The 12,661-nt window shown below is 61.1% G+C and overlaps 2 protein-coding genes across 2 annotated transcripts in view; both read left to right on the top strand.

Moving 5' to 3' along the window:
* Positions 1-62: 62 nt before the first annotated feature.
* On the top strand, positions 63-1,750 carry DUSP23 (dual specificity phosphatase 23). Its single transcript, XM_010723951.3, has 4 exons — positions 63-533; positions 913-1,094; positions 1,199-1,264; positions 1,375-1,750. Exons 1-3 carry the CDS (start codon positions 156-158, stop codon positions 1,224-1,226), a joined length of 588 nt encoding a protein of 195 aa, XP_010722253.1. The 5' UTR covers positions 63-155; the 3' UTR covers positions 1,227-1,264; positions 1,375-1,750.
* Positions 1,751-3,545: 1,795 nt separating this feature from the next.
* IGSF9 (immunoglobulin superfamily member 9) overlaps positions 3,546-12,661 on the top strand; it is a 16,802-nt gene continuing 7,686 nt past the window's right edge. The window contains exons 1-17 of the mRNA XM_010723952.3: positions 3,546-3,731; positions 3,813-3,998; positions 6,975-7,127; positions 7,377-7,528; positions 7,612-7,729; positions 7,810-7,951; positions 8,119-8,264; positions 8,341-8,483; positions 8,556-8,696; positions 8,782-8,898; positions 9,236-9,386; positions 9,485-9,608; positions 9,684-9,859; positions 10,463-10,713; positions 10,817-10,901; positions 12,263-12,433; positions 12,561-12,606. Coding sequence (XP_010722254.2) covers positions 3,680-3,731; positions 3,813-3,998; positions 6,975-7,127; positions 7,377-7,528; positions 7,612-7,729; positions 7,810-7,951; positions 8,119-8,264; positions 8,341-8,483; positions 8,556-8,696; positions 8,782-8,898; positions 9,236-9,386; positions 9,485-9,608; positions 9,684-9,859; positions 10,463-10,713; positions 10,817-10,901; positions 12,263-12,433; positions 12,561-12,606 — 2,354 coding nt within the window. The 5' untranslated portion in view covers positions 3,546-3,679. The remainder of the gene's footprint in view (positions 3,732-3,812; positions 3,999-6,974; positions 7,128-7,376; positions 7,529-7,611; positions 7,730-7,809; positions 7,952-8,118; positions 8,265-8,340; positions 8,484-8,555; positions 8,697-8,781; positions 8,899-9,235; positions 9,387-9,484; positions 9,609-9,683; positions 9,860-10,462; positions 10,714-10,816; positions 10,902-12,262; positions 12,434-12,560; positions 12,607-12,661) is intronic.

The following is a 12,661-nucleotide window of genomic DNA, read 5'->3' as shown; positions in this document are numbered from 1 at the left end:
AAAATGGCCTGGGCAGAAGGGCTGGGTGGGCTGGGGGGATCTGGTTGAAGCTTGGGGGGGTCTGGGCTGGGGAGGTACCGGGGGGGTCTCAGGAAGTCTGGACTGGGGGGTCCTGAGGATTGTGGGGAGTGGTCTTAAGGAGAGCATGGAGTGGTATGTTGGGGTCTGCGGTGCTCGGGGGTCCCATGGGCTTGGGGTATGGCACAGCCCTGCCTCTGGCTGCACAACAGCACTGTCTCACGTTCCCATCCCGCAGGAACCCACAGGCGATGGTGGAGCCCCCCAACTTCTCGTGGGTGGCAGAGGGGAGGCTGGCGGGGCTGGCCATGCCACGAGAGCCGGGTCATTACCGCTTCCTGCTGGGCCGGGGCGTGAGGCATCTGGTGTCACTGTCTGAAAGGGCCCCCCCTCACCACGGCTGCTGCCCCGCGCTGCAGCTCCACCGATTCCGTGTGCCTGACTTCACCCCACCGACACTCGGACAGATCCAGAGCTTCCTGCAGCTGGTGGAGGAGGCCAACGGTCGCGGGGAGGTATGGACTGGGGGGTTTTTGGGGGTGACAACAAGGGGGAGTGGCAGAGGAGGTGATGCCAGGATAGGGGGGTGATGTTGGGGTGGTTGGCACCAAGAGGAAGGTGTCAGCAAGAGGTAGGTGACACTAAGATGGAGGTGACACCAAGATGGAGGTGATGCCAAGGGGGTGATGGTGGGGAAGTGCTGCCAGTATGGGATACCGATTCCATGGTGGGTGACACCATGAGGAGGATGTCACCGTGAGAGAGGAGACATCAAGGGGGTGATGACGGGGGGTGACACCAGTACGGAGTGGGTGATGTCAGGGTGGGTGACAGCAGGATGGAGGTCACAGCTAGAGGGAGGTGACGCCATGGGGTGCCCGTGTCACGGCGCAGGCGGTGGCTGTGCACTGCATGCTGGGGCATGGCCGGACGGGCACCATGCTGGCCTGCTACCTGGTGAAGACTCAGAAGATGAGCGGCAGCGATGCCATCCGGGAGATCCGCAGGCTGCGGCCGGGCTCCATCGAGACACGGGAGCAGGAGCAAGCTGTCATGGAGTTCCACCGGCGCTTCAGGTACGTGCAGCCCCCTGGGAGGGAGTCCCCGTGCCAACAGGGCCACGGCAGGCACAGCTGCAGGGCCATGAGCCCAACTGAAACGTGGATCTGCCTCATTGTAGTGCTGGAGAGGACAGCAGGGAGGTGTGACTGTGAGCATCTCTACGAGCAGCGTGTGCTGGATGGAGGTGAGATGTTCCCTGTGAAGCTTTGCCCGTCCTGGGGGTGCCAGCGTTTGTCTTGTCACCATTAAAGGACTTCCTGCTGCTCCTCTCCACTTTTGTCTGGGGAACCAAAGGGCCACCAGAGACCCCTGCCTCCACCATCTCCCACCATTGCTCTATGTTGACCTGCTGCCATCCCCAAGCCACCTCCTCAGCCTTCATCCCAAGCATCGCCGCTTGGAACCCAACGGTGGCACCCCAAAATTGGGGATCCCGTGTCACGAGGCTCTGAGACTCAGCCTGCCATCCCCAAAGCTGGTCAACAGCCAACGCAGTGACGCAACATGGAGGGTGACAGCAGCGTCAGCTCCCCAGGGCCGTCCCGGGACGTGGATGCTTAAAGGGAAGCTTAGATGGAATTTAGGCATCTCCGTTCCAAAAGTCCAATCCTGAAAATCTCTTCTCAGCTGTTCCTAACCTTGGTGGCATTTAAATCCTAAGTGCAAGAAGCGTCACCGTCTCCGTTCCTGGGTGTGTGGCACCATGCCGGAGCGCGCGGTGCTCACCGGTGCCAGCTCAGCACCTGCACCCTGGGCTGGAGGGCCCTCACCTCCACCCAAACCCCTCCACGTCTCCAAATATGATGGTGAAACCCCAAACTGCCATCATCTTCCACCAGAAACGTCCCACCATGGCGGTGGCACGCAGTGGCTGGGGTCAGAGCTGGCAGGGGTGGGAGAGGTGGCCGTGGGGATGAGGGCACCCCAAAGCAGTGCAGAGCAGAACTTGGTGGGGTCATCGCCCCTACTTGGGGACTTGGAGACACGGTGTCCCCCACGGGTGCCACCGTGGCTCTGAGGAAATCATGACACCACGTGGGGACGTGGGGACATCGAGGGATTCTCGTGTGCCAGCACCCAAAACAGGACATGGGTGGATAGGGTGGGAGGGGGATGTCCCATATGGAGGATGTGGGGACATGGAAGGGGTCGGGGGCAGTGCAGAACGGTCCTAAGCCCGCAGAGTTGCAGCGCTCACATGCGACTGGGAGATGCAGGAAAGCAGCTTAACAGCAGAATTATTTCCTTTAACTCCTCTTACTTTAGCTCTGTCCTTAATAATCTCCCGTGCTCTGGGGGCCGGGCCAGGCCGAGCTGATGGGGGGGGGACAGCGGGACCCCCACCCCAAAGAGGGGACAAGGATGGGGGTTTGGCCCCAGCATCCCCACTGCAGTGCTGTGGGGATTGGCCGTGCTGTGCCACCAACCTGGCATGGACCCATTGGGGCCTGGTGGCACCATGGGGTCAGGACTGGGGGGTGTCCCCTCCCGGTGCCCCCAGCATCAGAGCCCCCAGCCTGGCTCACAGCCCAGCTCCGGCTCAGGGTTGTGGGATGGGGACAAGGCTCTGGTGGCTGTCCCCTCTGTGGGGACACAGCAGGGGATTAAAGGGGTGATGGACAGGGTGGGAGAGGGCAACTAGAGAGCAGCAGGGTGGGGGCGGTCACGGGGGTGTCGTGGGGTGGCGTGTGCATGGCATGGTGTGGAACGGTATGGCATGGCATGGCTTGGAATCCTAGAGTCATAAAGTTATGGGATGCCCCCAGATTTAAGGGAGCCACGGAGATCATCCAGCCCAACTCTTGGCTCTGCATGAGACCACCCGAATTCAAACCCTGTGGTTGAATGGGTTGTCTTGGGATGTCACGACACAGCGTGGTATGGGACAGCATGGCGTGGGATGGGATGCGATGGCTTGACATGGCATGACATGGCATGGCACCCCACACCCCTTCTGCCCCACCCTGTACCCTTTATTCCCGCCCCAAAACCCCTCTGTCCCACCTTATAGCCTTTATTTCCACCCTATGCCCCCTCTGTCCCACCCTATGCACTTTATTCGCACCCTACACCCCCTCTGTCCCACTTTATGCCCTTTATCCCCACCCCAAACCTCCTCTTTCCCACCCTGTACCCTTTATTCCCACCCCAAAACCTCTCTGTCCCTCCCCATACCCTTTATTTCCACCCTATGCACTTTATTCCCACCCCACGCCCCCTCTGTCCCACTTTATGCCCTTTATTCCCACCCTACACCCTTTATTCCAACTCCAACCCCCTCCCCCTCCCCAGAACTACACTTCCCATCACCCCCCCGCGCCCCCCTCCCTCCTCCCCTCCCCACCATTGGCCTCCAGCAAGCTTCCGTTACCCAGGCAACAGCCAATCAGAAGCGCCTCAGCTCCTCGTAGGCGTGGCCTACCCCAGCCCCTCCCACCGCCGTTGCTTTGGCGGCGGAGCGGCGCCGTTCGGTTCGGCTTCGGTTCGGGCGATGAAGAACCGGCGGCCGTCCCTGGTTCGGGGCCGCGGGGAGCCCGGAAAAACCCTGCTGAGCTCCGGCGGCGGAACCTGGTGACCTGCGGGCCGTTGGACCTGTGCTATGCGGTGGTGGCTCCGCGCGGCCTTCCTCAGCCTGCTCGCTGGGACCGACGGTACCGCGTGGCCGGGCTGGGGCCGTTCGGTTCGGTTCGGTTCGGTTCCGGTCGTCAATTCTCGTTCCCGTCCCGGTGCAGGCAGCGGGCAGAGCGGGGCCGTGGTGGGTCGAGTCGGGGACAGCGCTGTGTTGGGCTGCGATCTGTTGGGAACCCAACCGAACCGACCGCCGCTTTACGTCATCGAGTGGCTCCGGGTCGGGTTCGTCCTCCCCATCTTCATCAAATTCGGCCTTTATTCGCCGCGAGTGGATCCGGAGTACATCGGTGAGGGATCGGGGTGGGGTGGGGGGCGGTGTGAGGGCGGCTGGGGGGTTGGGGGGGGGCAGGGGAGCCGGTTGGGTGCTGTGCCTGTGGGTTCTGGTCCCATTGGGGAACCCAAAGCCCTGAGCTCAGCCCCCTGTGGGTCGTGGTCCCGTTGAAGATCCAAAATCCCTGAGCTCAGCCCCCTATGGGTCGTAGCCTCATTGAAGACCCCAAACCCCTGAGCTCAGCCCCCTATGGGTCGTGGCCCCATTGAAGACCCCAAACCCCTGAGCTCAGCCCCCAGTGGGTCATGGTCCCTTTGAAGATCCAAAATCCCTGAGCTCAGCCCCTATTGAGTCATGGCCCCGTTGAAGGCCTTGAGCTCAGCCCATTTTGGGTTGTGGTCCCATTGAAGGTCCTCAACCCCTGAGCTCAGCCTCCTATGGGTTGTGACCCCATTGAAGATCCCAAATCCCTGAGCTCAACCCCCTGTTGGGTCGTGGCCCCATTGAAGTCCCACAGTCGCTGAGTGTTGCCCCCCATCATTCTCAGTCCCCAGTGGGTCACAGTCCCCATAAAGTCACTAAGATCTTGGCTCTGTCCCCAGTGGGTCCTTATGAGCACTGGGCTCTGTCCCCTATAACTGTGGTCCCCATGAAAACCCCAAGCCCCCAGGCTGTGTTCCCTATGGGTCGCAGTCACCATGGAGGGTCCAGAGCTCATGGTCTCCATCCTCTGTGGGTCACAGACCCCTTCAGGGCTCTGACCCCTATGGGTTGTGGTCCCCGTGAAGATCTGGACTCTACCCCATGGCTCATGGTTCCCATAAAGGCTCTGAGCCCCTGGGTTCTGTCCCCAGTGGGTCACAGTCCCCATAAAAGCCTGTCCTCTGTCCCCAATGGCTCACAATCCTCATAAAGGTCTGACCTTTGTCCCCAGTGGGTCACAGTTCCCCCCCATGGGTCACAGTCCCCATGAAGGTCTGACCTCTATCTCCCATGGGTCACGGTCCCCATAGCCTGCTCAGAGCCCATGGCTTCCATCCCCAATGGCTCAGTCCCCATAAAGGCCTGTCCTCTATCCCCAATGGCTCACAGTCCCTATAAAGGTCTGTCCTCTATCCCCCATAAGTCATGGTCTCCATCGCCTGTCCAGAGCCCAGAGCTTCCATCCTCAATGGCTCACAGTCCTCAAGAAGGCTCTGAGCCCTTGTGCTCTGTCCCCAGAGGCTCACAATCCCCATAAAGGTCTCCCCTCTGTCCCCAGAGGCTCACAGTCCCCATAAAGGTCTCCCCTCTGTCCCCAGAGGCTCACAGTCCCCATAAAGGTCTCCCCTCTGTCCCCAGAGGCTCACTGTCCCCATAAAGGTCTCCCCTCTGTCCCCAGAGGCTCACTGTCCCCACAGAGGCCCCGCTGCCCCGGGTGGCCCCAAGGTTGTGCGTGGGGCAGGGATTTGGCCCTTCAGCAGCTCAGCAGCGGCGCTGCCGGGATTTGGAGCCGTGGCGTGGGAGGCCGATCCCACAAAGTGCTGGTGGTGACAAGGAACCCCCCCACCCCCCCTCCCCACCCCATTGACATTAAGCCCCGTGGTGACAACACACCTGGTGACACCAAACCTTGGCCGTGGGGCCCCGCAGCTCCGGTTACCTGCAGAGCTCAGGTTTCCCTGTGGGCTGGCAGCAGGTGGGGCTCGGTCTGGTCCTTTGGCTTTGTCCCCAGTGGTCCCCACTGTGTCACCAAGTGGCTGCAGCCAGGATTGACACTGGGGGTGAAGGTGGGGGGGGACACCGAGCTCAACCTGGCAGCCGATGCTCCAAACGGGTACAGCAGCTTCGGCGTCACCCCCGGAGCCCCTCGTGTCACCTGGTGTCACCCGAGCTTTTTGGGGTCAAGAGTGGGCTGCAGCCAATGCCCTTTGGAGGGGAAATGGGGTCATTTGCTCCCCGCCGGCTGCCGCCATCCCCCGCGGCGTCCCCTGCCTGGGGCTGCTGGTCCCCATCGTGGTCACCGCATCCCCCCACGGCGGTGGCCGCTGTCCCCTTTGTGTCCCTTTGAATGGCGGTTGCCAGGGGATGCCGTCGGGGAGGGCAGCGGCGGTTTTGTTGGTTTTGTTATCGGTGGGGGAGGAGGAGGAGTTGGGGCCGGCGCTGGGGGGGATTAGGGGCATCCCCTGCGCTCTGATCCGTGCCAAAGGGAGCTTTGTTTGGAGCCTGCTGTTCCCAGCACCCAGCTGTGGGGCTGCCCCACGCATCCTGGCTGGGCGATGCCCTCATTCCCATCCCTCCCACGGCCCCCATCACCTCCTGGGAAAAGCAAATTTGGGAGAGGCTGCGGGGAAGCCAAGGGCTGCATGTGGTGCGTGCTGGGTTTGAAACTGCATTCCCCAAACTGCCCGACCCGGTCCTGCTTCCTCCTCCTCCTCCTCCTCATCATCATCATCATCCTCGCCGGGCTCGTCTGGCCAGTGCAGCACCCACGTGGGGACCTCGGGGACACCGCACTCCCCCAGCAAAACTCATTTAATGGGAACCACTTGAGAGAACGCTGCTCTGCCATATCACCCCCCCAGGGTGATGGCACATGTGGGGTTTGGGGGTTCTGTGGTGCTGGGTGCACCCCGGCATCGCTGAGCCAATATCGCGCCGTGCGCCTGAGCCGATTACAGCTCTGATAATAGCACGGGGGATTAGGGGGCTGTGCTCTGCTTCTGCTCCTTCTCCTCCTCCTCATCCATGGGGACAGTTTGGGGCGAGCACCCCGAAACACGAGGCTGGCTCCCATTGATGGCTCAGTGGTACTGGGTGCCATCGGGCGCCGCTCGGGGCTCTCCAGACCCCACAGCACGGCAGGGACGAGGAGCGCGGGGGTGGCCGGGGCTTAGCAGGGCTCCCGAGGGTGAGCAGCTCTGATGGAGAGGCGTGGGGGGAGAAGGGGAGGTGGCTCTGGGGGGGACACACGGCTGTCCCCAAGCAGTGCCATGTGCTCCTCGTCCTGCAGGTCGCGTGCGGATCGAGGAGGGCGCGTCGCTGCGCATCGACCTGCTGCGCGCTGAGGACCAGGGCTGGTACGAGTGCCGCGTGCTCTTCCTCGACCGACCCAGCAACGACGCCGACTTCCAAAACGGGACCTGGATCCACCTCACCGTCAATGGTAGGGATGGGGTGGGGGTCCCGCTGCTGACCCCGGCTCTGAGTTGGGCGTTGGGATCCCTTTGTCACCCCGTTCCCCTGTCTGGGTGGCTGCCTGTTGCGCTCCCCCCGTTGTGCCGCCCCATTCTGAGGGCAGCGCTGCTCCCGTTGCCTCCCTTGCAGGACAGGATCCCAGTCTGGATCCCTCGTTCTCAGGGCTGGGGCCAAATCCTCTCTTTCTCAATGTCTGAGAGTGCGTTTTTCTTCCCAGCACCCCCAACCTTCTTGGTGACCCCCCCGGCGTTTGTGGAGGTGCGGGATCGCGAGGCGCTGAGCCTCACCTGCACGGCCGTGGGCAACCCACAGCCCATCATCAGCTGGAAGAGGAGCGACCTGGCCCTGCAGAGCGGAGACACGGTGCAGGTGAGCTCAGTGTGACACCAGCTGGTGGGAGGGGGGCCCCCAGCCCACGTTGTCCCTCGGTGTCCCTATTGGTGACGTTGCAGGTGAGGAACGGGACGCTGAGCATCGCGGCGGTGGAGCGCGCCAGTGCGGGCACCTACACGTGCCATGCATCCAGCAAGGAGGGCACCGTCACCCACACGACCCGTGTGCTCGTGCAGGGTGAGTCCCCTGGGCCACCTCGAGGTTGTCCCCTCCTCGTGGTCCCACCCCCAACCCTCACGGTCCCCTCTGCTTCGCAGGGCCGCCCGTCATCGTGGTGCCACCGCAGAACGTCACCGTTAACGTCTCCCAAGATGCCTTCCTGGCGTGCCAGGCTGAGGCGTACCCAGGAAACCTCACCTACACCTGGTTCCAGGGCAGCAGCAACGTCTTCCACCTCAGGTACACCGGAGTGGCACCGCTGTGGCCGTGGGCTCGTGGTGGGTGGAGGCAACAGGACTTTGCCCACAGCAAGCGTGGATCTGGGCACCTTTGGGTGTGATGGGTGTGTGACGAAGGGCTCCTCCCATCCTTGCTGTGCCTTCTTCCACCCCTTCATCCCCTTACAGCCACCTCCAGGCACGGGTACGCATCCTGGTGGATGGGAGCCTCCTGCTCCAGCGAACCACCCCGGATGATGCAGGCAAATACACCTGCATCGCCAGCAACGGGCTGTGGAAGCCGCCTTCAGCCTCAGCCTTCATCACAGTGCTGTGTAAGAGCCTTGGGGTGCCCTGTGGGGCTGCCATGGGGTCCCTGACACCTTCCCAGCGCCCTTCTCGTCCCCACAGACCCAGCACAGGTGACCACCATGCTCCCAGAAACCCACCTGCCCAAGGGGATGCGAGGCATCATCCGGTGCCCCACCAGAGCCAACCCCCCTCTGCTCTCCGTCAGCTGGACACGGGATGGGCGCCCGCTGGAGCTGGGCAAGGTAGGGCTGCGTGCACCCACCCCTACAGCATCCCTGTGCCCCCTTGGCTTCACCCTCCTTCCCTTCTCCCAGCTCCCAGGGTGGTCCACGAGACCTGATGGCTCCATCGTCATCGCCACGGGGAATGATGATGCTCTGGGGGTGTACACCTGCACCCCCTACAACAGCTACGGCACCGCCGGCGCGTCCCGACCCACCCGTGTCCTGCTCAAGGTGAGGATGAGGAGCGGGGATGTCACCACAACCCCATCCTGCTGTGTTTTGTCACCGTCCCCGGTGCCACGTGTGACTCTTTCAGGACCCTCCCGCCTTCACGGTGCGTCCCAAGGAGGAATATTTCCAGGAGGTGGGCAGGGAGCTGGTGATCCCCTGCGTGGCCCACGGGGACCCACCGCCCACCATCACCTGGGGGAAGGTAAGGGAGTCCACCTGGGAGGTCAGCCTGGCTTTTGTCCTCCTGGGACATCATTTCTGGGATGAGGGGGGGGATGGAGGTGATGGGGAAGGGGGGGGTCAGAGATGGTGGGGATGGGATTGATGGGTGTGGAGGTGAAGGGGGTGGAGGTGGGGTGAGGATGGAGGTGGGATAATGAAGGAGAGATTGGGGATAGAGATGGGGATGAGGATGGAGATGGGTTGGAATGGGAAACGGGGATGGGGACGGAAATGGGGTTGGGACAGAGAATGGAAAATGGGGATGGAGATGGTGGTGGAGATGGGACGTCACCACCATCAGTGTCCCCGCCATGCAGGTGGGCAGCGCAGGGCAGTTTGGTGCCCAGGTGGATGGGAACAGCAGCCTCGTCTTCCACCCACTCATCAAGGAGCAGCACGGGCTGTGGGAGTGCACGGCCACCAACGCGGTGGCCAGCGTCAGCACTGCCACCACCGTCCACGTGCTGGGTGAGCGGGGCAGGCATCATCTGCAAGTGCAGGTGGGGCAGAATGGATGTGCTTCGGTGGTCCGACCTACGTGGTTTTCTCTCTGCCTCCATCCCCAGGAACCAGTCCTCACGCCGTCACCAACGTCTCTGTGCTCCCCCTCCTGTTGGCAGCCAACATCTCCTGGGAGCCAGGCTTTGATGGAGGCTACTTCCAAAGGTTCAGCGTTTGGTACACGCCGCTGTGAGTCCCTCTCTGGTGACACCCACTGTCCCCTCCCATCCCTCAGCCGTGGCTCAGGGCTCTGTGTCCCCACAGGGTGAAGCACCCACCCCGTGCCCACCACGATTGGGTGTCGCTGGCGGTGCCTCCGGGTGCTCAGCACCTCTTGGTGGAGAACTTGCAGCCAGACACCAGCTACCAGTTCAGCGTGCTGGCTCAGAACAAGTTGGGCAGTGGTCCCTTCAGCCAGATCGTCACCTCCGTGCCCAGGGGTGAGAGCAGAGCGCACGACTCCCCTCAAAGCTCACTTAAAAGATGGCAAGCCTCCTATTTTTTCTGCATCCGGGCCTGGAGTCCCCAGTACAGGAAGGATGCGGAGCTCTTAGAGTGGGTCCAGAGGAGGGCACTGAGATGCTCAGAGGGCTGGAGCAGCTCTGCTGTGAGGAAGGGCTGAGGGAACTGGGCTGGTTCAGCTTGGAGAAGAGAAGGCTGCAGGGAGACCTGATTGTGGCCTTCAGTGCTTGAAGGGAGCGGATAAACAGGAGGGGAGCGGCTGTTTGTGAGGGTGGGTGGTGACAGGGCGAGGGGAATGGTGTTAAAGTGAGACAGGGGAGGTTGTTTGGATGTTAGGAGGAAGTTTTTCCCCCAGAGGTGGGGAGGCAGTGGAACAGGTTGCCCAAGGAGGCTGTGGATGCCCCATCCCTGCAGGCATTCGAGGCTGGGCTGGATGTGGCTCTGGGCAGCCTGGGCTGCTGGTTGGTGACCCTGCACACAGCAGGGGGTTGGAACTGATGATCACTGAGGTCCTTTTCAACCCGGGCCATTCTGTTATTCTATGATTTCCACCCCATTCTTGCTCACCCTTCTCTCCCCAGGCTTCCCAGTGACCACAGTGCCTCCGGAGCCACCGGCCATCACCGTGCACATCCTCCTGTCCCCACCTCAGGCTCTGAGTGCCAACCAGACAGCACGGGGGGTCCTGCTACGTTGGCAGCCCCCAGAGCAGCTCTCGGTGCCGCTGAGCGGTTACGCCTTGGAGCTGCGGCAGGACCGGGGTGGCTGGGAGGTGCTGGAGCGCTCCATCCCCAGCACGGAGAGCCAGGTGTTGGTGCCAGGGCTCATCAAGGTGAGGATCTGCGTGGTGGTGGGGTGGGGGGGGGTCTCGCCAAGGAGGGAGTGCAGTAAATAAGGGGTGATGGTGATCTCTGCCCCCCACCCTTCCCCCCAAGGACGCCTTCTATGAGTTCCGCCTGGTGGCCTTTGCTGGCAGCTACATCAGTGACCCCAGCAACACGGTGAACGTCTCCACGGCAGGTGAGGGCTGCTGTCACCCCTTGTCCCCAGTCAGGAGGCAGAAATAAAGAATGATGGAATGTTTTGGGTGGGAAGAGACTTCCAAGGTCATCTAGTTACAACCGCCGTGCTGTAGGCAGGGGCATCTCCCATTAGATCAGGTTGCTCAAAGCCCCATCCAGCCTGAACACCTCCAATGGAGTGGTTGGGTTGGAAAGGTCCTTACAGATCCCAGAGACATGGAACAGTTGGGTTGGATTGGGTTGGAGAGGTCCTTACAGATCCCAGAGACATGGAACAGTTGGGTTGGATTGGGTTGGAAAGGTCCTTCCAGATCCCAGAGACATGGAACAGTTGGGTTGGATTGGGTTGGAAAGGTCCTTACAGATCCCAGAGACATGGAACAGTTGGGTTGGGTTGGGAAGGTCCTTACAGATTCAAGAGACATGGAACAGTTGGGTTGGGTTGGGTTGGAGAGGTCCTCTCAGTTCCCAGACACATGGAATGGTTGGGTTGGGTTGGAAAGGTCCTTACAGATCCCAGAGACATGGAACAGTTGGGTTGGATTGGGTTGGAGAGGTCCTCTCAGTTCCCAGAGACATGGAATGGTTGGGTTGGCTTGGAAAGGTCCTTCCAGATCGGAAAGGTATGGAATGGTTGGGTTGGATTGGGTTGGAAAAGTCTTTACAGATTGCAGAGACATGGAATGATCAGATTGGGTTGGAAAGGTCCTTCCAGATCCCAGAGACATGGAACAGTTGGGTTGGAAAGGTCCTCTCAGTTCCCAGACACATGGAATGGTTGGGTTGGAAAGGTCCTTCCAGATCAGAAAAGCATGGAACAGTTGGGTTGGATTGGGTTGGAAAGGTCTTTACAGATTGCAGAGACATGGAATGATCAGATTGGGTTGGAAAGGTCCTTCCAGATCCCAGAGACGTGGAACAGTTGGGTTGGAAAGGTCCTAACTCACGAAATCACTGAATTGTTCTTTATTTTTACAAACCTACGTGCCATTACAGACGGCCCATGACACACTAATTCCTATGAAAAGCTTTTAGCAAAGCACAGACCTCCTTAAAAACACTCATGGGAAGAGAGGCTGTGCTCTGTGCCGCTCATTGACTCGACCACTTGAAAAGGGAACTGTGGCACTTTGTAAGACGTTGCAGCGGCCCACATGAGCCCTACGTGAACAGTTTGGTCAGCAGGGACTTTGCGTGCAATGAGCACAACTGGAGTCCTTGCATTCCCACGGGCTGAGATTTTCCTCCCAGCCTGCAGCCTTTGTCTTTTCTTGGGCACCCAAGGGAGCACCCGAACTTTTGCCATCCCCGCTGCGGTGCCGGGGGGTGCTGACCCAACCCATCTCCCACCCAATGCAGGGATGGAGGTGTACCCATCCCGCACGCAGCTCCCCGAGCTGCTCCCACAGCCTGTGCTGGCCGGGGTGATCGGTGGGATCTGCTTCCTCAGCGTGGCCATCATCTTCAGCACCACGGCCGCCTGCATCATGAACCGACGGCGCGCCGCACGCATCCGGAAACGGCAGCGAGGTAATGAACCCCATTGAGGTGTGGGGAGGGGGATTTAGGGGGAGAGGGATCCGGGAGCTGTGTGTGCACCGCTGTCATCTCATCGCCGTGTGTCATCCCCCCCCGTTGTGTTCTCATGGCCTTCCAGATCCACCGCTTGTCTTCTCCCCCAGCAAGAAGCTCCCAGCTGCGCAGTAAGTCGTGCCCCACATCTCACTGCGCTCTCCCCGCATCGTCGCTGGGTTTGGG

Source organism: Meleagris gallopavo, chromosome 27, assembly GCF_000146605.3.
Source record: "Meleagris gallopavo isolate NT-WF06-2002-E0010 breed Aviagen turkey brand Nicholas breeding stock chromosome 27, Turkey_5.1, whole genome shotgun sequence".
Classification (NCBI taxonomy): Eukaryota; Metazoa; Chordata; class Aves; order Galliformes; family Phasianidae; genus Meleagris; species Meleagris gallopavo.
The sequence above is the reverse complement of the archived record's forward strand: the minus strand, read 5'-3'. Positions and strand labels throughout refer to the sequence as shown.